At 35.7% G+C, this 24,592-nt stretch overlaps 1 protein-coding gene across 7 annotated transcripts in view; it reads left to right on the top strand.

The window, feature by feature from the left end:
- The window catches only part of PIGK (phosphatidylinositol glycan anchor biosynthesis class K), a 120,810-nt gene that overhangs the window by 17,889 nt on the left and 78,329 nt on the right, over positions 1–24,592 (top strand). For all 7 annotated transcript variants that reach the window (XM_087930046.1, XM_087930045.1, XM_087930044.1 and 4 more), the window contains exon 9: positions 1,221–1,393. In XM_087930046.1, coding sequence (XP_087786172.1) covers positions 1,221–1,393 — 173 coding nt within the window. The remainder of the gene's footprint in view (positions 1–1,220; positions 1,394–24,592) is intronic.

Genomic DNA, 24,592 nt, shown 5'->3' with positions numbered 1-24,592 from the left:
GTGATTAGGGTATCTGGCAATCATTAAATGATCGTCATTTTCCCCAAAGGGCATTTTTTGCCAGAAATTGGAAGTAAACACTGTTTTTTGGCAAAAAAAAATAATTCCAAAAATATGTTCATGTGACATTAGGATGCTGCAAATAGTTGTAAACGCGGGACTGTTGCCATGCACCCATAATATTGTCATGTGACTACAGGAGCAGCCATTGGAACCTTAAAACTGGGTTGTAAGTAGGTCTGAGGAGGTTTGTTGCAACTTTGAATGGTCACTAAGTGACCAGTCATAAGTTGAGGACTACCTGTATTATACTGCTAAACTGGTCATTCCTTTCTGAACAAGTTTGTCTTCTAAACTTTGTGTTTTCTGGAATCCATTAACTTATTAGAAACTACAGAATTAACAGATAAATAAAATGCCATCTTCGAAATATTGTGAAAATGGGCCAGTGAGTTAGAATTTACAGTGTAGAATTTCCTGAACTTATCGCAGATTTACAAGGATTTCAGTGTTGTTTTAAATTTAACTTTATTTTTTGATATCTAGGAAAACATAGAATTATAACCCTGCCCACACTTGTAGATATGTGACCCCATTAAATAGTGTTGGATTCACTTCTCAGTAGCAAATAGGATAAATAAATGGTTTTAGGATGATCAGCAGAGTTTAGCTATTGGGATTGCAAATAAGATGGGTGGTTTCTTAGACAGACAGATAGACAGACTGACTGACTGACATACACACACACACACACACACACACACACACACACACACACACACACATTATGCCCTGTGCTTGAATATTCCATTATTGCTTTATTCTTTACACTTTTTAATTGGGTCAAAGTCATTTTTAGAAACATCTGTTCTAATTTCTAACTTGATTAGTACAGAGGCACATCGATTTTAATATGACACCAAATTATGGATTTCTAGAAAATTATTCAAGTAATTGGAATCTGTAATTTGGAGAGGAAATATTTATGTAACTCTGTAACAAGGTACCAGTGATAGAAATATGGTTTAGCAGTTCTATTAAATTAATCCTTTCATTCTAAACATGAATTTAGATTCCAATATTTCTATTGGGGAATTGAAAAACCACGTCACAAGTTGTATAGTGGTATTGGATGATCACTATAGGGACAAACACCTAGTTAGAAACAGAAATGCAGCAAAGGTTACATGAAGAGTTGAAATGAAATATCTTTTTTATAGTTTCAGGTATGCCCTAAAAGTTTGTGTGTGTCAACACCTGGACACCGGACAGATCTGTTTCCGAGAAATCCTAACAATGTCTTGATAACTGATTTTTTTGGGAGTGTACGAAAAGTGGAAATTACAACTGAGACAGTTTCTCTGGATCCTAATTTGGCACCTGAAGAGACAAGGTATTTTGGTTTATTTTTTGAACCACAGATATTCATAAATTAAAAAAAAAAGAATTTAAAATATATATCAATATATAAAGAGGATTGATCCATGCAGAGAAATGCCAGAATGTGTGTACAGACTGGAATGACGTTCCTACAAAAAGATTCTAGATGATGTTGAGGAAGACACTCTGTGAACATTCATTGGAAGGTTTCTTTTTGTGTGTATACTTTGGGTTTTGTACTTTGTTTCTTGGGAACTATGGGAATAGAGGAAACAATGGGGCATGCATGATTTGATAGTATATTGATTTAAGAATCCCTAAGAAAATAAGATCAAGCATTTGAGCAGCCTCAAGGCTAATGTTTGATACTGATTTACTCATGAACACTGGAAATCTTAAAATTTATCTCTCCCCCAAAAAGGTAATGAAGAGGATGCTAGATGCTTGTCTGTTTTGAATAAAGCATTCAGAAAACATTAGTATTCAGAATGCTAATTCTCAGGAAGTTACATTACAATCAGAATATATGAAGAGAGAATATAAAATATGTAGTACATGTAGTCCTTGACTTTCAACCAGAATTGGGACCAGAATTTTGTTGCTGAGCAAGGCAATTGTTAAACGAGTCGCAACTGATTTTACAACTTTTTTTGCGCACAGTGGTGAATCTGGCATTGTGAAGTGAATCTGGTTTCTCCCATTGACCTTGTCAGAAACCAGCTGGGAAAGTCACAAATTGCAATCACATGTCTTTTGGGTGCTGCAACTATCATAAATACATCCTGAATACCAAGGTCTTCACATGATTGTGGAGATGCTGTGACAGCTGTAACTCTGAGGATTAGTTTTAAGGCACTTTTTTTCAATGCTGTGGTAACTTTGATCAGTCATTAAATGAATGGTTGTAAATCAAGGCCTACCTGTATGTAAGGCAAATATTATGCCTTTTTTTGTGTGCATCGTTTTGTTGTACTTTGTGTGTTGTTGTTTTTTAAACAAATTGAAGATTTGTGACAATCCTGTGCCAGGCATATCCATTGTGGTGCTAATTTTCCAACGGCATTTGCTCACTTTCTGTCTCTGTGTCACATTTTGATAATTCAGCCTTTTTCATTATTAATCAGATGATGATTAGCATTTTTATCAATTATTTTTTTAATTAAGGTATGTACATTTTTAGACAGAAAGCTGTTGCAATATAACATATGCACTGGGAAACAAAAAAATTCATGTGACTTGTTTTATTGCAATATTTGTTTATTGTGATAGTCTGGAATAAAAAAAATATGTCTGAGATATGCCAGGATATCCAATACTTACTGGATGTAAGTATGGAGAACTGGAACAGTCATTGTGGAAATTCTATACAGTATGTGTGTTTTTTTCCTTACAATTAGAAACAGTAAATAATTTGAGTTCCAGTTCAAAAACAGAGTTTGTGAATTCAGAATCAAAACTGCTATCTTCAGTGGAGTAAAATGAACAGATACAAGGAGTGATTATGTGAATATACTTTTATGTATAAATCAGTTTCTGATTTTTGAGACTCAGGTTCATCTTATATAAATGGAAAAACCTGCAAGTACACAGCAAAAATTGTAAGCATATATAGCACAATTAAAATATTGCCTCCTCATTTTTGATTACTGGGTTTGGGAGAGAAATAAAAGGTAGAGAAAGGATTCATCTGAAGTATATAATATTTATGGAATGTATATTTTCAGGCAACAAGCTGAATTTATGTGCAGTCTTATGCTGCCATCTGTTGGAAGCTTTTGGGATTAAAAAAACCCTGTTTTTGTCCCATTTTATCTACAAAGTGCCACAGACTACAAAAATGTGTTGCACATAAGTTGGATCAATAAAGTTTCATACTTCATTTCTGAAGTGATTCATATTTTTCAAAGTAATAATTAGATCTTTTACTAGATCAGGCCTTTAGTATTTGCAGTATGAAGTATTAACTTTAATCTTGTTTATAAAACAGAGATATTTATTCTATAATTTCATCATGCTTTCAAGATTTTTGTCCTCCTGATGTGACTCTGTATTAGGGGAATAATCACTCAGTGCAAGCATGTATGGGAATTTCTATCTGGATCTCCTTGGTTTGAGTGTGACTCAAGGCAATGGCCACTATAACATTGCTTTTCCTTATTTTATATGTGTGTGAGGGAGATAAAGGAGAAGAAAAACAAACATTTACCCAGAGAAGAACAAATAAAATATAAAACATGAGCAAGTGGATAAGCGGTTTGAAAGGTGAAGCATACTGAAAAGCCCCATTAAATGTCAGTGTACCACATTATCTCCATCATAGTAGGATGTGATGTTGGTTTGCAAAGCACTCACTAAATTAGATATCCTATCTTGCATAGAATTGTATGAACATGCTTAGGCCGTGTTTATGGTTTGGGGTGATAACTGACTGAGATTGTATTTGTTGTGACTAAAAAATGTGGTATTTGTAGAACTAAGGTTCATAACCTAGTCTACATCTTCTCTGTCTTATTAAGAAGTGCAGTATGAAAAACTCATTTGACCAAAGTTATGATGGGCAACAGAAATCAATATCTATGTGCCCATCAGGTAATGAACCTGGCTTATTGAAGATAAAGAATGTAAGAGGATAATTTGGTAAATGAAATGAAAGAACAGAAAATAAATGTGCTGTGTGCCTCGAAAGTCAAGAGAAACACAATAAATCATGAAGATGCCACAATTCTATCTTGGGGACTTTAGCAGCCTTTTAATTTTGCCTCTTCTACTTTTTGTTGCTTATCCATAAATTGCCTAATCTCGTGCATCATGGCACACAACGTTATATTGGAGGAAGGGGACTGTTCTTGATTAAAATGGGCTATTTGGCATCAGTATTTCATCACCAGGGTGTATCAGTGTGGATTAACTGCTAGCAGGTGTGTGCATGTCATTGGTGGTGTGCACTGTATTAAATAGGTTCAGAAAGATGATGAATGGGATAATAAGCTAACAATTCTCATGAGGGAATGTTAGCATAATATTCTGGGTGAGTATTTGTAAAAATACACAGGTAGTCCTCAAATTACAACAGTTCATTTAGTGATCATTTGAGGTTTACAACAGCACTGAAAAAAGTGACTTATGACCATTTTTTACACAACCATTGCAGCATCCCTATGGTCACATGATCAAAATTTAGCCGCTTGGCAGCTGACTCATGTTTACGATGGTTGCAGGATCCCTGGATCATGTGATCACCTTTTGCAATCTTCTGACCAACAAAATCAGTGGGGAAGCCAGCTTCACTTAACCAACTGTGTTACTGACTTAACCACTGCAGTGATTCACGTAACAACTGTAGCAAGAAAGATTACAAAATGGGGCAAAATTCACTTAACAATGTTTCGCTTAGCAACAGAAATGCTGTACTCACTTCTGGTCATAAGTCAAAGACAGTTTTTGTATTTGCTCTCTTTGAGCATTGTGGAATTCAAATGTTTATTGTGATGTCTGTGTTTATGGAGTCCTTGGTGCTCTCTGAGCTTGATCGGTGTTTTTTTGCAGATGTTTTATTATCCAACTAGGTAACATCTTCAGCGCTGGAAGGTGGTTAGGGTTTGCTCTTCGTTTATATACAGATGGCTTGCCCTGTCAGTGTTCTTAGTGGTTCCTTGATTAGGTTATTTATTTACTATTAGCTTGTGTGTCTAGTATAGTATTAATCTTGGAGTTAATCTTGTCTTATCTGGGTATTGATTGCTGGTCAGGAGGTGTTTTAGCTTTTTTGATTGTCTCTATTAAATGTCTGTGTTCTGAGGTCTTAGTATCTTAATTGGTTTTTACTGTGATCTGACCAAATGTTTCCGAATTAATCAGGAATTATGTGCTCCTTTAACATTTAATAATATTTATTATGACTTTGAGTTATTCTTAAGTCTGGCAACAGCATGGGTAATTTCCTGTAGACTTTCAGAAGTAGTTTATTCCTTCCTAGCGCTGAGAGGAAGTGACTGGCCCAAGGTCTCCCGTCTGGTTTTATACCTAAGGTGGGACTAGAATTTATGGTCTTCCAGTTTCTAACATGATGCATTTATTACTAAACCAAACTAAAACCAAAAGTGGGGGTGGGGGGTGGGCAGAGGTCAGACTAAACATGCCATAAAAATTGGAACTGCAGAATAAAAAGTTCTTGTTAGCTAAATCGTGGAAATGTTTCAGAAAAGATTGCAAAACTAATAATGTCTTAGTGACCAGGGCAAATGAGATACATTCTGAATAGTTTCTCTACTTGCTTCACTGTATACAAAAGTAGGTCATATTCTTCTCCCTGGAGCAAGTAGTTAGCAAAACATTCTGTTCTATCCCTGGCTTCTTCCTACTGGGATGGAGGGAAAGGAAACAATATTCTTTTGTTGTGGTGCTCTGCTTCTGCCTGCTATTCTTCAAAGGATAGACTATACCAGTGTCAATTCTGCTTCACAATCAGGATGAATGATGGAGAGAAGTATGACCTAGTGAATATTGCTTTTCATTTCATTTCCTCTTCTTTCAAGCCTTCCGCACCCTTTGCTGTCTATACCTCCTTCATGTCCCACCATACCTAGCCTGCAATTCCAAGTGTATTAAGATTTGTTTTACTGTAGCCTAGTAACAAATGCTATGTTCAGTTGTTATACGCAGCCCAGAGTCGTGTTTTGTGAGTTGGGTGGCTATACAAATTTGACAAAGAAATAAGTAAGTCAGAAGAAATAACTCCCACAGAACATTCATGATAGCAATAGCAATAGCATTTAGACTTACTTACCACTTTATAGTGCTTTACAGCCCTCTGTAAACAGTTTACAGAGCCAGCATATTGTCTCCAACAACCTGGATCCTCATTTTACCCACCTCAGAAGGATGGAAAGCTGAGTCAACCTTGAGCCTGGTGGGATTCAATCTGCCAAATTGCAGGCAGCTGGCTGTCAGCAGAAGTAGTTTGCAGAACTACACTCTTAACGACTGTGCCACAAATTACGTATTACTGTAGGCAATACAGTTTTGTGACCATATATGCCAGATTACTACTATTAATTTAGAGGAAGCAGATTAATATATTCCTTACAACTACTTGTTTTAGGTCTAAATGAGATGCCTTTATTTTACCAGAAGATGGCAGCTATGCCAAGCAGAATATTTCAGATGAATCTTATTTTATCGTAGAGAATTCTGGCAAGCTTGAAGGTACTATGGAATTGGACTGAAGTATTAAAAGCAAAAATTAAGACATTTTATTATAAGAATAAAAAATAATGATTGCATTATCCAATCACACAGTTTTATGCAAACAGAACAATGGCTTGGTGAAAAATTGGAGCAGTGAAAATTGAAGATTGCTTTTACAAGAAAAAATATAAAGAAGTCATTATTTAATGAGGTTATTCCAATTCAATTGATCAACATCAACTATGGCAATAAAATTGTAGTACAGCAGTAGGCTGTTATGTTAGAGAGACAGGATAGAATTGATTGCTTTTCTATTAATCTTCAGATCTCTCATTCCACTTTTTTTAATTACAGGCAGCATAGCACTGAATCCCTCTTGGGTTCACACATCAGACCGGCAGTGAGATATCTAAATTAACAAAATTTAGAACCATTCTGTATTTGACAAAAAAGATTTACCTCTGCAGTGGCTAGGAAGTACAGAGTAGGTAAATAAGGTTTTACTGATCCTTGGGGATAGGTATGTGAACTATAGGATCAGGATATTTTCAGTCATCAGACCATCTCTTACAATCTCATCCAATGATGCAGTTCCTTCAGAGAGAGCAGAAAAATGTAAATCTCACAATATCTCACATCTGACCATCAACATTTGCAAGATTTTGGTGACTTCATTCCTTACACGATGTAGATATCATGAAATCTTTCCTTTCCTTCTGAAATTCGTATAACCTGCGAATATAAATATTGCAAACATTTATGAACTAATATATTATTTTAATTCTTTAAAAAGTTATATTTGGAGGTATTGCAGACCCTGCTATGTGTTGTCAGAAATGGAATAGTATATTTGTATAGTATTGTCATTGGTTGCCTTTACTGTAGATTTACTATTAGCGGGCTTTCAAAACTTTTGGAAGAAACTTTTCCTTTTTTCTTTTAGAAGAAACTTATTTAAAGATTAAAGGACTTATGATGTACAGAAATAGTACAGAAATCTTTATTTGGCTCATAAGCAGTAGCATGGGATTTTTCTTGTATGGTGAGGAATGTTTTTTTGTTGCACATAAGCTGATCAATAGTATTTTGTATAGTTATTTACTTATGAGATTTATAGGTCACCCCAATTAGTTAGAAATCTGGGTGTTTGACCGAATAGAACCATTAAAAAAGTTAAAAACAAGAATTGCATTATCAAAAGTGTAGTCTGGACCACACACACCTTGGGGTTTTTTATTAAAAAAACCCAAAACATTATACAATACTCCCTCATCCACTCTTTCCAGAGAACCAGGTTTTAAGGGTTATTTAAATAGGATCAGGATGGTGGCTGTACAGATTTTGAGGGGAATGATGAAGCCATTTCCTGGTTTCCATCAGGTGATATTCTTTAATCAATGGGACCCAGAACATACCAACTCTGTTAGATTATGTGGGATAGGCAGAACCTTGCCCGTGTGCATGTTGACTAACCAAATATGTGAAGTAGTCAAACTGGATCGCGTCACGTGATGTCACATGTATCGCAAGGTTTTTTTGCCTTTGCAGAGCCGGGGTGAGTCTGTGCATGATGCATCCGGCCCAGGGGCCACCAGTTTGACATCCCTGAGGTAGATAATACAGGAATATATATTTAAAAGAAGATAATATATATAGTTCATGGTTGAGTCGTGGAATCCTTGGTGTTCTCTGAGCTTGGTTGTTTGCTTGCAGCCATTTCATTACCCAACTAGGTAACATGCACTGATGTTTTTAGTCAGATAATGAAACATTTGCAAGAAAACAACTAAGTTCAGAGAGAACCAAGAACTTCACAATGCATTTTTTCAAAATTGCGTTTGTTTAGAAGTGGTAAGGCAAACAAGTATAATATTTCCTAATCAGAATGTCTCCTCATTCTGCTCATTCTGTTACACATTCTTTTCCCAAGAACTCTGACTTTTAAATATGAGATTTTAAAAAGGAGACTTTTAAAGAGGAAAATGAGACTCCAGAGGATAAAAGATAAGGATACAGGATAGCAGAAAGAATACCTCATTATTTTATTCTATGCTTTTTTTTTAATTTTGAGAATAGTGTGCATATCATTTGCAAATCAATAAGGTGCAATGTGCTTCTGCTCAGCAACCATTGAAAGATGTATTCGGAGAACTGTGCTCAAACATGTCAGGAATAATTGATGTAGTTTTTGTGCTGGACAGCAATCATCATATTTTAATATGAAAAAGAGAAGAGACAGGGGAAAAGCTAGATGATTACATAAGATTTCACTTAAGATTTAATAAACCCCGTTCACCGGAGAACTACTCAATTAATTATGTTAGGATATAGAATCTTATTAGCCTGACTGATGAAGTAGTATTAATATAAACTCAGTATGTGTACTTTGGGAGAGCCATAAATGGAATCCCTTTCTAGTTTTTTGCCATGAAGAAGTCTTTTTTGGCATACAAGAAAATGGATAGTTGCATTTAAAATTTATATAATGAAAGGCAGAACCAAAATAATTTCTTTTTTCTCATTTGGTAATGTTTTCTTAGGGTTTCTTTTTTCTTTTTAAATTATAAAAAGCCAAGTGATTCCTTTGGCTAACTTGCCATTTTGCATTCTTTCTGTAACCAGCTTAATCATATGACAATTAAGCTGATAATTCAGATTACTACAATGTAATTTGATGCATATATTTCAGATATAATTCTGTGGTTAAGTTTCTGTGGCTGTTTTCCAAAGCGGTCAGAAAAAGAAATTATAAAATAGTCTGGCTTCTACATAATACTGAGCTGGATTTTGCAGGAGCTTCTGATGGCTGAACAGACCATTGCTGATAGGTGGGAAATGGTTCCTTAATTTAATCAGCTTCTTCTGAAATCTGTTTTTTTAGTTATGATGTTGCATTCATGAGGACATCGTCACACACAACATGACTTACCATTAGATGTAATGATGGCATTACAAGCAGTCTTTGGATTACAATCTTTTCTTCAGTAACTAAAGTTATGACGGCACTGGACAATGGGGATGTCAGGGCTCCAACAAATCCACCCCGATTCAAATCATAAGTCTTCAGCCGCATCTCTCAGAATAAAAAAAATTGTTTTATTAGGAATGGCCATGTTGGAGTTAGCTGCGTGCAGCTAACACTAAAATACATCATTCATTTCCCCCTTGACCCTGGTCTTCCCCCCACCCCCTGGATGTATATTCTCCAATGGGATACATCCATAGCCAGAGTCATCAATCATGCTCTCCAATAATATTCTTGCAGGCCAACAGCTTTGGGCTCTTATTTAAGGCAATTATCTAAGGCATTTGAGGAATGCACTGCTTTCCCCCACTCCCCTTCTTCTGGCAACTAAAACAACACTCCCCTTCTTCTAGCAACTAAAAAAAGAAGTATTTTTTTTAGTTGACAGGAGATTTATAGTGGATCCTTAGAATTTAGGCCATTGAAATATTTCTACAGTCGGGTTATTGTGATCTGGGCACTTCTTATCTGATTCACAACATTGCAGCAAACTGTAGTCACATGCTCATAATTTCCAAGATTCCCTGCAGGCTTCCCACAAGCAGTCAGTGAGGAAGCTGGCAGGAAGTCAGAAGCAATGATCACATGAGGCTGTCACTTGATGAGCCACGTGGGACCCATTTAACAATGGCAACTGGGATTCCTGGAATTGCCACTGAACTTTACAACCACGTAACTTAGCGATGGAATTCCAGATCTCAATTGCCTATCTTTACACGATCACATCACTTATGTAATGACAGCATCATGGATGTTATGCCTCCAGCATTTAGTTTGTGTAATTTTATTGCTCTTGTTCTTTAACGTGTATTGAGCTCCATCTGGTGGCCAAACACAAATCTTCCATTGTTTGGAAATTGGTTTGATGGTGTTTGACCCTACCTATAGTCCATGCCTCACTCTGAAAAAAGGGTTTATCCTGAGCAGTCAGACTTCATTTTGTAACATTCTGAGATAACAGAAACATGTAGAAGAATCCAGCTTAGTCTGTGACACATGTTCTTCCAAAGACAAAATATGTATCGCATACATAGCATCAGTGTTTCACCTTATCCTGTTCTTTAATAAAGTATCAAGCTTTACATTTACAGTCTGACTTATTAAAGGATAGGAGGGTTTAGCTCAGAGGTGGTATCCAGCAGGTTCTGACCAGTTCTGGAGAACCAGTAGTGGAAATTTTGAGTAGTTCGGAAAACCAGCAAGTACCACCTCTGACTGGAGATTTTACAGTCTCCTTCCCCTGCCATGCCAACCAAGCCATGCCCACAGAACCAGTAGTTCAAAAAAATGAATCCCACCATTTATTTAGCTGCATGTTGAATGACACACAGGGTAATGTGTAATGAGGACAGAACAACGGATGTATTGCCATTTTCACATTATCATGAAGATTTGAAAAATAACAGTATTTTATAGAACTCACTGATCAGTAACCTTTCCAGGCATTGGCATTATTGTGTAATTTTATATGAAGTGTCACAGGAGTAAAAGAAATGACATTGAAAAGAAATAATCTGTTTAGAAAAATACAAACCTTCCAAAATACATGTTAAATTTACTTTTCAAAGAACATTATCTATTGTTCACACTAGATAATGTTCTTTGAAAAGTAAGAACATTAACATCCTTGTAGGTCTATGTTCTTGATCCTTTTGTGTGACAACAATCAAGATTGTGACAAAATTGTGAAATGGAAATGTAATCAATGGTATCCAAATGCCTTTGGATATAACAAGACAACAGAATTTGAATTTGTAGTTCTCTGTATCAAGTTAAGAAATTAAAGTTGCCTTAGATCAATGTTGCCTTAGATTTTCCTGGGAGGTACAGTTGTTTCCAAAAGTTTTACCATTAATTAAAACAGTTCTTAGACTATTTTCTTTCACTTCTTTGTTGCATTAAATTTGCCTTCCAAAATTAAGAGTTCAGCAACACATTTAAAGCTAAGACATTTATTTTAAACATATATTATGCATTTGAAGGGGGGGGGGGGAGTTCTTGTCCCCAAAAATTTCTGTCAGTGTTTATTAATCCTTTACGTTTGCACAGAATACTTGTTAGTTCTGCCATTTCCAATCTGTAATTCAGTTTAATCTACAGTGAAGGACCCAGCTATATCCTTCTAGCCATTTACATTTACAAAATCCTGTTGGGATCCTCACACCACTATGGTTAATTAAGAAACAAGTGCTGAACTTGATAGACCAATATTTGGTTTAGCATATGAACTACCATGTTATTCAAGCATGAATTGCTGGCGTGCTCTCTTAAATGGAAAACCTTTGAGTGTTTTGAAATGTAGACAACAGACTGCTCTGCAGCTGGCTAAATCAAACTCTTTCTTTTCCTTCCTTTGAGTCCATCACCTGAAATTGTATTTAATATTTACATATGAAATGCGAACAGTGTGCATTTACTGTGTCACGTGGAGCATATCCCTGATAATATTTGAGGTATACTGAGCCAGCCATGTATATTTGCCATTTCTCCCTGACAAAGTAGTAGGCAAACATATCTTTAATTTCTTCCTTCCCTGTCTGGACAAAGACTTTTCTTTCATTACACATTTAAACTGCTCATTTCCTTCAAGAATTCTAAGAAAGCAGACAAGGTTCCTTGTAAATGAGGTTTTGTGGGTCCAGATTACACTGGAGAGCAAATTAAAGCCCTGGGCTACCAGTTGCTCACCACCTGTTCTACAGCCGTTAGCAGTGATAAAATGCTTGTAGCTGGAGTTGTTGGTTCATGCCTTAACCAAAAAAAAACCCCAAAACCCGCTAGTGAAGGTTGATCTCTTAATTCTTTCATTTTCTGGCTTTTTGGCAATCAGTATGTGTTATACTCTTCCTTTCTGCCTGAAGAAAATGGAACTAAGTACGTACATATAAATCCTAGGAAGCTGCAGGGTGCAAGCAATCTTAATATTTTTTTTCTCTTTGGCATTAAAACATATGCAAGTCCTCTCAGTCTCTGCCTTTCTCCATTTTGTGCTAAAGCTTTATGCTATTCTTTTTAATCCCTTAAGGATTACCTGCCAGACGGTCAGAATTTTTCTTCCACCAAAGATTTCTGTTTCATTCTAATTTGTTGAAAGGAGGCAGAGAATCAGCTTGCAGTAAAACATGACCCCTTGTACTGTAATCATTCATACAGTGATGATTAATATTTAAAATGGTTAAATAAACTGGTAGTTCTCTGTAGCCTGCCAGGTATTTTCAGGTGTAATAACTGTATTGTTTCTTTCTTTTCTTTTTAAAGAAGGTAGCAGTTCATAGTTTTTCATGGAAGGAGCATTGTAGGAACAATGCCTACTATTGCTTCATTCTTAAAAGTAATTAGAAGTTGCTCTTTGCAAAAAAGCAAATGATAGCTACCTGGATAATGATAGATAATTAGTTTGTGGCTAAGAATATTCCCTGATTCTTTTTTTGACAGTAATAATTTGGAATAGAATAGAATTCTTTATTGGCCAAGTGTGATTGGACACACAAGGAATTTGTCTTTGGTGAATATGCTCTCAGTGTACATAAAGAAAAAATAAAATACATTCATCAAGCATCATAAGAATATCACTTAGTGATATTCATGGGGTACTAATAAGCAATCAAATCATACTAGTTTAATATAAGGTTTCTCTGCTTTTGGAGTTACAAGTCAATCTGATTATTTAACTTCAAATCAGACACTGTATTTTAAAAGTTGTATAATGGTGGGACATCATTCCCCTTTCCTGCCCTGAGCTATTATTGGCCCACATCTTGTTGGTTTTCCATAAGGCCCCAAAGATGTGGCTTTGTTCACGGGCCTGGGGACTAGACATGGAAATGGAGTCAATCATATGGTGGATTTGATTGTGTCGCTGCTGCCATGGGAGGAGGGATTTTGGATGCAGATTTTGAGAGGGGATGATGAATTTTTATGTTGTGGATTTTTAATGTTGCAAGCCACCTAGAGTCACCTGGGTATGAAGTGGGAAGACATAAGCATTTGCTTAATAAATAATAAAATTAAAATAAACTAAAACTGAAGGAATGCCAATACAAAGTTTTTCCATCAGATAAAACCTTAACACCACCTTTGTTAAAATATAAAGGTCTGTGATTCAATTAACAGAAAAATGTACAGACTCCAGGTTTGGCCTCTCTAAGGTTTCATGCACAGAATTGCAAAATTATCAATATTTATGGTATAAACAGAAACAAGCTTCCTGAACATGACTGCTGATATATATCCACTACTGTATAAGTCTTCTATTCATTTTTGGCTACATAAAGCATGAGATTCTGGACTGTGAGATGATTTTTTGAGCCTCAGACCTTCCAGTAGAATGCTCAAAGAGAAAGACAAAAACAAAAAGCAAGGAAAGTCACCCAGAACACAAAAATACTTGGATGCTTATATGTTTATTTGTCCTGTAGCTGGACAAAATATTTGCAGTGGTTTTCACATAGTAGCTTCAAGGATAACATGGGAAGAACCAAACGTAAAGATTGACTTTAGCTGGTTATATAATTCTTAGAAAAATCTGACCAATTAAATGTTCCACATGATGGTGCAGTCAGACATGTCTTTTAAGTGTCAGAAGAAAATTCATAGTTCTCAGTATTGACACCAATTATAACTGTCTCAGCTTCCTCAAAGTTTGTTTTGCTGAAGGTCTATACGGTAATTTTTAAGTACTTTACTTTACTTTATTGTCATTGCACCTCGTACAAAGAAATCAAACACCATCTTCAGTGCACATCATGACCATGATCATGAAAATAAACATAAACACACATCCTTCACCCTTCACACATTGAACCGGAAATCCCTGACACCACACCAGCACTGCAATATACAGCAGAATTCAAAAGAGCTACTGCCCTGGAATAGAAGCTGTTTTTCAGCCTATTTGTCCTTGTTTTTATTATTCTGTACCATCTGCCAGATGGTAATAGTTCAAAAAAAAGAGTTCCCAGGATGAGATGGATCTTTGAGAATGTTTTGAACTTTGTACCACTTGCTTTCTAATCCAAACCTAATCAGATCAAACAATAGTACACCACTGGGGTGGCCATGGATGTTTGTTTTGTGAAGTAGGCTATTAAATTAAACACCCAAGATTAAATATTTAAATATAAAAAAATGTTTTCCAGATGATAATAGTGACTTGGGTAGAATGTGACCACAAATACCTGAATAGAAGTATTGTTGTTATTCTGCCCAGTTTATTCATCAAATTCTATAGTCTGAGGAGCTCATAAAGTTATTTATAAGGGATATGGTGATTATACTTATAAGCAAGGACTTGCAAGTGTACCTAGACAAATTTAACTCTATTTCATTATAATTTTCTGCTAAAAAGAGGAATATTGCATTTTTGGGGACTAGTAGCATTTTTAAAAAACCTAAGTAAATTTAGCCAGCAGTTCTCTAAATATCTGAGTTGGCTACATTAATAATCAAATGAATTTCTACCCAGTTATTCCTAGACTGGAAAACTGCATAACCATAAAATTCCAAAAACTATGAATGAGTAATCACATTTGTTCATGCTTCAGCAAAACTCTATGATGCACAGAGATTTTAAGATACTTAAATGTGTATAAAGAGCAAGATGCTTATTCTCTAATTATACTCCTGCATTGAATTTTTGCTAAATATCTCTGTATAACCTAATTTAGAAATTTTTAAAGTTCCTGATATCACCATCCTGTTTTCATTCAACAGTACTTACTCAACCTAAAGGTAAAGGTAAAGGTTCTCCTTGCTAGTCGTTTCAGGCTCTAGGGGGGCAGTGCTCATCTCCGTTACAAAGCTGAAGAGCCAGCGCTGTCCGAAAATATCTCCGTTGTCATGTGGCTGGCATTATTAAACACCGAAAGCGCACGGAATGCTGTTACCTTCTCACCAAGGTGGTCCCTATTTTTCTACTTGCATTTTTACATGCTTTTGAACCGCTAGGTTGGCAGAAGCTGGGATATGTAACGGGAACTCACTCCATTACATGGTGCTAGGGCTTCGAACCTCTGAACTGCTGACCTTTCTGATCGACAAGCTCAGCATCTTAGCCACTGAGCCACCGTGTACTTATCACACAATATCATTTGCAAGATAATACCATATATGAAGTAAATCTTGGGTTTAATTTACACCTGAAAATATATATCTAGAGGTAGTCCTTGACTTATGACCACAATTGAGTCTAAAATTTCTTGGAGTCTTAGTGGGCAACCAATTAAATATGAGCCAGTAGTGTGCGGCGGCAGCCAAAAAAGCCAATACAGTCCTAAATTGCATTAACAGAGGGATACAATCAAGATCAAGTGAGATACTAACACCACTCTATAAAGCCTTAGTAAGACCATACTTAGAATACTGCATCCAGTTTTGGTCACAACACTATAAAAAAGATGTTGAAACTCTGGAAAGAGTGCAGAGAAGAGCAACCAAGATGATTAGAGGACTAAAGGCTAAAACATATGAGGAATGGTTGTAGGAACTGGGCATGGCTAGTCTAGTGAAGAGAAGGACCAGGGGAGACATGGTAGCAGTATTCCAATATTTGGGGCTACCACAGAGAGGAGGGGGTCAAGCTATTTTCCAAAGCACCTGAAAGTCAGACAGGAATAATGGATGGAAACTGAACAAGAAGAGATTCTACTTGAAAATAAGGATAAATTTTCTGACAGTGAAAGCAATCAACCAATGGAACTGCTTGCCTTCAGAAGTTGTAGGAGCTTCATCACTGGAAGCTTTCAAGAAGAGACTGTGTTGCCATCTGTCAGAAATGGTATGGGGGGTTAGACTAGACGACCTACAAGGTCCTTTCGAACTCTATTAATCTGAAACTACTGTATATGCTTCATTTTTAGCATTCCCTAAGGTTCCTGCAAAAGTTGCAAGAGGTTGCCTCATTTATCTAGTGTATTTTGAGCTTGTTGGTTAATATATTTATAAGCTGGATGCTCATTGCAAAATTAGTCCAATGCATTAGCATTGTAAAAATTGTCTGATAAATACCCAAAGCTTTCTGTGTATGAGACCTCAGTGGGTCTACTCTCAAATTCTTTTTTCTTTTTGTTTTTACACTTGATTTCCAAGTTAAAAATTGTAACTCTTTTGATGAGACCTTATTCTCAGAACTGTCTTCCATGCTCTGAAATGGTGGAACAAAACCACTCTCTGTCTCAAGATTTGATGAGATCTAAGCTGGTTACCTCAAAATTGCTTTCCCATTCTGATTCTGAAGGTGATGGTGCACAACCTCATGTGTAATTCACAATCTTTTAGCATGTAGTCTTTGGTTAAATAACAATGATTTGTACTTTCTAAGTAGCCCTACTGTATTTGTACATTACTGCATATTCTGCAACATAACAAAATAATGTCACAGTAGAATATGTTGGCATTTGCTTTGCTCTACTGGTTATATATAGCATTTAGGTGTTCTTCTGGGTATTGACCATTAGTTTATATATGTTTCTTTTGATTAAGGAAATTGCAAGCTGCATCTTCTCATCAAATATGCAAGATATATATAGAGACCATATGGTTTCTGTCTAGCTGAAAATGATGGAAAATATAAATTTGTGATTTATTTCCATTCAGAAAGGGAATTATGATTGTATGATCAGACTTTAAGCGCTGTATGCTGCAGAGAACTATATGTTAAACACTGTGTTTTCTAAATGATTCCTTTATAAAAACAAATGAGAACTAACATGCACTGTGAACAAACACTCAAAATGTCAAGAACGAGCATCCTTTCAGTGTGTTCATAATTTAATGAACCTTAACTGAAAAATTGGAGCAATAGTAAAGCACAGATATAAACCCCATTGAATTCAATGGTACTTGTTTGCAAGTAAGCATGCGCTGAATGTCTTGAAATCTACTTCTATGACATTTACTGAAGGTCCCATTCAAACTGAGTTTTATTTATGTAGCCATTCACTTGTAGTTGACTCCTAGTAAGTTCTCTGTGCTGTTTGATGGCTACTGGATGGGAAAGGTCTTCCAGACAGAGGAACTTGTTTGAAAAAATGTTGTAATAGTACATTATTAGGTCACAGTTATCATAATTATGCATCTCAGGTTCAAAGATTATAGTCCAGTTAAACTACTGATATTTTTTCATTAAATAATCACTTCGATTGTATTATTCTCAATTGTGCATACCCTGTAGGGTTTTTATATTGTTTTGTGTCAATAACTTCAGGTGGCAGTATGAATTTATATCAACGGGGAAAGTTTATACAGTATATAAATTGCATGAGGATAGAGGGAAGGAAAATCATACAAAACAAGATTACGGAATGACACACACACACCGATCTAAGTATAGTACATAAAATTATATATTGCAATGTCCTACCTGTCAATGAATACTTCAGCTTCAACTATAACAATACAAGAGCACACAATAGATACAAACTCAAGGTAAACCGCACCAAACTTGATTGCAAGAAATACGACTTTAGCAACAGAGTGGTCAATGTCTGGAATACTCTACCTGACTCTGTGGTTTCTTTCCCAAACCCCAAAACTTTAACCTTAAACTGTCTACTATTGACCTCCTCCCTTTCCTAAGAGGTCTGTAGGGGCGTGCATAAGCGCACCAACGTGCCTACTGTCCCTGTCCTATTGTTTCTTTCTTTTTTTCTTATATGTATCCATTTCATGTATTCATAACTATGTTTATACTTATACCTGTTATCTTATAATCACTTGACAAAATAAAATAAAATAAAAATAAACATTAATAACTATAATTAGGTATAAACATCTCAAGCAAGCATAAAAATACAAGGTGCATCTATCTGACTGTATTTTGCTTCTGTCTTGCATATAGAAGAATTATTGCAGCTTTCAGGAACTCTTTAAAGTCTAACTAATACTAATTCTGTCTGAATTGGCACCATTTTCTCTCTATGTGTCTTTTGCAATTTATGGATTATCTTTAGTTTCTTTGAGCAGTGCAGTAATAACATCTATATAATATAGGGTTTATCTTAACCTATGAGTAGTATAGTAGTCAGGCTCTGTAGCTCTGAGCTGAACATTTTCTATTGGTTATTTAAGAATCGGTACTCTCACTAGTACAGAATAGCAATGAAGACCACTGCCTGGAGGTCTAAATTTTATCTGGGGAATTAGAGCAGAACAACCACCCACTGAGACATCTCAGTTATAGACAATATAACCTTTTTTATTCCTTTGCTGTCAAAAAGACGCCCACTTTTCTCAAAGGTGGTATGCTCGGCTTTCAGATGTACCATTTCAAATCTGCAGGCTGTGAGGGTGCATGATGGAAAGTGTCTTTGTGGAAAACATTCAGATAAAGCAAGCCTCTATTAGCAAAGTGAGTGTTGTGCGTGATTCATTGTGTGTTGCTGCTTGTCAAGGAATGGAACACAAAACTTAAAGCTGAGAGAAGAAAATCTTACTTTTTGCAGGAAACTGTCTTGAAGTAAAACCAAAGACTACGCAAATTTTGCTTTGAAGCTCCATTACTGGCAGCAGGAAATCTTTCTAATTTAGGGCCTTAAGCTACTACAGTTAGCAAAGAATTGGTTGCTTGACTATCTTCAGACTGTAGCCTTCCAAATGAAATGACTCTTAATGGTGTCAAAGAATAAGAATGTTCATATGGCCATTAGAATTGCAAAGAGAAATTCTGGCCTAAGAATAAGTTAGAAGATACGGGGTAATCTAATGCCGGTTTCCAGCTTCCTAAATTAGTTTAGCTTGAATTACCCAAACAATTTAAAGTTGCTAAATTGTAGAGGAGGACATTTTGACAGATGTTGTCTGTTATAGACAGACAGTTGGTTTATTCAGACATTAAAAATGGATATGCAGACTCACAAGATCAGAGAAGTTTTTTGAACTCAATAGAGATAAGTCAATGTCTAGAGTTGTCACAGTTTTGGCTTAAAGCAGAGGCCTCAAACTTGACAACTTTAAGACATGTGGACTTAACTCCCAGAATTCTCCAGCCAGCTGGCTGGAGAATTCTGGGAGTTGAAGTCCACAAGTCTTAAAGTTGCCAAGTTTGGGAACGCCTGGCTTAAAGCAACTGTGTATAATGTTGTTCCTCTTTCCTGCCGTTGGTCTAGTTGTAAAAATTGTAAAAATTGTAAAAATTGTCTGATAAAATTGTAAAAATTGTCTGATAAATACCCAAAGCTTTCTGTGTATGAGACCTCAGTGGGTCTACTCTCAAATTCTTTTTTCTTTTTGTTTTTACACTTGATTTCCAAGTTAAAAATTGTAACTCTTTTGATGAGACCTTATTCTCAGAACTGTCTTCCATACTCTGAAATGGTGGAACAAAACCACTCTCTGTCTCAAGATTTGATGAGATCTAAGCTGGTTACCTCAAAATTGCTTTCCCATTCTGATTCTGAAGGTGATGGTGCACAACCTCATGTGTAATTCACAATCTTTTAGCATGTAGTCTTTGGTTAAATAACAATGATTTGTACTTTCTAAGTAGCCCTACTGTATTTGTACATTACTGCATATTCTGCAACATAACAAAATAATGTCACAGTAGAATATGTTGGCATTTGCTTTGCTCTACTGGTTATATATAGCATTTAGGTGTTCTTCTGGGTATTGACCATTAGTTTATATATGTTTCTTTTGATTAAGGAAATTGCAAGCTGCATCTTCTCATCAAATATGCAAGATATATATAGAGACCATATGGTTTCTGTCTAGCTGAAAATGATGGAAAATATAAATTTGTGATTTATTTCCATTCAGAAAGGGAATTATGATTGTATGATCAGACTTTAAGCGCTGTATGCTGCAGAGAACTATATGTTAAACACTGTGTTTTCTAAATGATTCCTTTATAAAAACAAATGAGAACTAACATGCACTGTGAACAAACACTCAAAATGTCAAGAACGAGCATCCTTTCAGTGTGTTCATAATTTAATGAACCTTAACTGAAAAATTGGAGCAATAGTAAAGCACAGATATAAACCCCATTGAATTCAATGGTACTTGTTTGCAAGTAAGCATGCGCTGAATGTCTTGAAATCTACTTCTATGACATTTACTGAAGGTCCCATTCAAACTGAGTTTTATTTATGTAGCCATTCACTTGTAGTTGACTCCTAGTAAGTTCTCTGTGCTGTTTGATGGCTACTGGATGGGAAAGGTCTTCCAGACAGAGGAACTTGTGTGAAAAAATGTTGTAATAGTACATTATTAGGTCACAGTTATCATAATTATGCATCTCAGGTTCAAAGATTATAGTCCAGTTAAACTACTGATATTTTTCATTAAATAATCACTTCGATTGTATTATTCTCAATTGTGCATACCCTGTAGGGTTTTTATATTGTTTTGTGTCAATAACTTCAGGTGGCAGTATGAATTTATATCAACGGGGAAAGTTTATACAGTATATAAATTGCATGAGGATAGAGGAAGGAAAATCATACAAAACAGGATTACGGAATGACACACACACACCGATCTAAGTATAGTACATAAAATTATATATTGCAATGTCCTACCTGTCAATGAATACTTCAGCTTCAACCATAACAATACAAGAGCACACAATAGATACAAACTCAAGGTAAACCGCACCAAACTTGATTGCAAGAAATACGACTTTAGCAACAGAGTGGTCAATGTCTGGAATACTCTACCTGACTCTGTGGTTTCTTTCCCAAACCCCAAAAACTTTAACCTTAAACTGTCTACTATTGACCTCCTCCCTTTCCTAAGAGGTCTGTAGGGGGCGTGCATAAGCGCACCAACGTGCCTACTGTCCCTGTCCTATTGTTTCTTTCTTTTTTTCTTATATGTATCCATTTCATGTATTCATAACTATGTTTATACTTATACCTGTTATCTTATAATCACTTGACAAAATAAAATAAAATAAAAATAAACATTAATAACTATAATTAGGTATAAACATCTCAAGCAAGCATAAAAAATACAAGGTGCATCTATCTGACTGTATTTTGCTTCTGTCTTGCATATAGAAGAATTATTGCAGCTTTCAGGAACTCTTTAAAGTCTAACTAATACTAATTCTGTCTGAATTGGCGACCATTTTCTCTCTATGTGTCTTTTGCAATTTATGGATTATCTTTAGTTTCTTTGAGCAGTGCAGTAATAACATCTATATAATATAGGGTTTATCTTAACCTATGAGTAGTATAGTAGTCAGGCTCTGTAGCTCTGAGCTGAACATTTTCTATTGGTTATTTAAGAATCGGTACTCTCACTAGTACAGAATAGCAATGAAGACCACTGCCTGGAGGTCTAAATTTTATCTGGGGAATTAGAGCAGAACAACCACCCACTGAGACATCTCAGTTATAGACAATATAACCTTTTTTTATTCCTTTGCTGTCAAAAAGACGCCCACTTTTCTCAAAGGTGGTATGCTCGGCTTTCAGATGTACCATTTCAAATCTGCAGGCTGTGAGGGTGCATGATGGAAAGTGTCTTTGTGGAAAACATTCAGATAAAGCAAGCCTCTATTAGCAAAGTGAGTGTTGTGCGTGATTCATTGTGTGTTGCTGCTTGTCAAGGAATGGAACACAAAACTTAAAGCTGAGAGAAGAAAATCTTACTTTTTGCAGGAAACTGTCTTGAAGTAAAACCAAAGACTACGCAAATTTTGCTTTGAAGCTCCATTACTGGCAGCAGGAAATCTTTCTAATTTAGGGCCTTAAGCTACTACAGTTAGCAAAGAATTGGTTGCTTGACTATCTTCAGACTGTAGCCTTCCAAATGAAATGACTCTTAATGGTGTCAAAGAATAAGAATGTTCATATGGCCATTAGAATTGCAAAGAGAAATTCTGGCCTAAGAATAAGTTAGAAGATACGGGGTAATCTAATGCCGGTTTCCAGCTTCCTAAATTAGTTTAGCTTGAATTACCCAAACAATTTAAAGTTGCTAAATTGTAGAGGAGGACATTTTGACAGATGTTGTCTGTTATAGACAGACAGTTGGTTTATTCAGACATTAAAAATGGATATGCAGACTCACAAGATCAGAGAAGTTTTTTTGAACTCAATAGAGATAAGTCAATGTCTAGAGTTGTCACAGTTTTGGCTTAAAGCAGAGGCCTCCAAACTTGACAACTTTAAGACATGTGGACTTCAACTCCCAGAATTCTCCAGCCAGCTGGCTGGAGAATTCTGGGAGTTGAAGTCCACAAGTCTTAAAGTTGCCAAGTTTGGGAACGCCTGGCTTAAAGCAACTGTGTATAATTTTGTTCCTCTTTCCTGCCGTTGGTCTAGTTTTTAAATAGAATTTATTGTTGATTGCCATTTGAAATATTTGTTTTGCATCCATATAAAACAATGTTTGTTCAAGCTTCAGTAGCTGCAGAAAAGCTCCTTCCATTCTTAGCTGCATGTGTGGATAATCTAAATTATGTATAAAGTGATTATTCATGCAGTGTTGAAGATAAAAAGTTCTTGCTCTTTTTGTTGCACATATTATGAGAAATGGGGATGCTAAAATTGTGTTATTCAAAATGATTATGCTTATTCTTGTCTTGAATCTTGTATAGACATGTTTTACTCCACGGCTTAATAAATTCAGGGATACCATAATCATTTTGATTAGTCCTGGGGAAATCACTGTACTGAATTTATTATTTTGGATGTATAATTTTTTAATGTAACGATAATGTGTAGCATTTATATAACATTTTGGTGTATTCCAAACATTTTACCAGTATCCTTTTGTCTTATGTGCAATGTTGTTTCTGCAAGGTGAAAAGGAGAAGCTTTGGTTATCTTTTATTTTGAACAAAGCTTCATTTAATCAGTTTCTTTCAAAAGATTAATTAACTTAAAACAGGAAATACCAACAAATCTCACAAGCTGTTATATTATGAATAAATCTGTGGGTTTATTTTTTAATGAGCCCATGGAGCAGATGAAGGGGGTTGTTTGATGATGACAGAGATAGCAAGTGACTAGCTTATATTTGGCATGCAAGGAAAAATCAGGCACTATGACAGTTTACATTTTTGTGTTTGGCTGGTATGATTCATCATCTGTCACATCATTTGCATGTTGGTTATTATGGTGGGCTTTTAGATCCAGAGAAAAAAACTTGATTCAGCTTGGATGACTTCATACTGGTCTGGATCTTTCAGATATCGTTCATATTGGTATAAAGATCTTCATGATTACTTATTAATCAATTTCCAGATTTCTTTGGAATTTGTTGTCTTTTGTAATACGTTCTTGTTTTCTATGTGCCTTCCACAGGCCACTTCACATTATTCTTGGTGATATGGAACTACTTTGGGATGTGTAAATAACATGATTATATTGTTGGGGTTTATTGCAGGTGCTTTTGGAATAGCATTGAGGGACAAGTTGCCAGTTTAGTTGAAAAGGGATCAGTCCCAATAACAGTGCTGTTGGAAGTAGCTCTTATGCTATTGAAAACATAGAGTTGGCAACTGTTTCCATTTAGGTCCGTTTTCTCACTTTTTAATTGTGTGTTTGTTTTGATTCATCTTTGCCTTTTTTGTGAATCTGGAAAAAAGACTTTGTGAAAATATGTACAGTATGTACTTTAAGACAGCTTTCCTCTAATACAGTATCCACTTTTCTGTTAAACTCAGGAAATCAGGAGCCAAGGTGGTTCCAATGAACACAAGCATATTGCTTGCTAACACTGTCTATAAGGAATCTGAACTAATAACTGTCAAGGCCAATTGGCGGTAGATATGGGTCAGTGGAATTCAAGGCAGGTTGGACTTAGATTTCTTGTGGGCATGAAGATACTCAGGAGTAATGATGCACTTGATCCCTCGGTCAGGCTCAGCCTGGTCATCTCCTACATCTTCCTCATGTAACATTTTTTGTAAGCAAATATTCCTTGTAATGTATTTTGTCTACTATTTCAAATTTCATACAAATTAATGAAAAATGTGAACTATCATCTGCAAAACATCCTAGTCTGCATAAAGATTGTGCAAGGAAGTTAGATAAATTATCTTGATAG

The sequence above is a fragment of the Pseudonaja textilis genome, chromosome 3 (assembly GCF_049901715.1).
Source record: "Pseudonaja textilis isolate UNSWEBS1 chromosome 3, rPseTex1.2, whole genome shotgun sequence".
Classification (NCBI taxonomy): Eukaryota; Metazoa; Chordata; class Lepidosauria; order Squamata; family Elapidae; genus Pseudonaja; species Pseudonaja textilis.
Note: the sequence above shows the minus strand (reverse complement) of the source record. Positions and strands in the feature narration are given on the sequence as shown.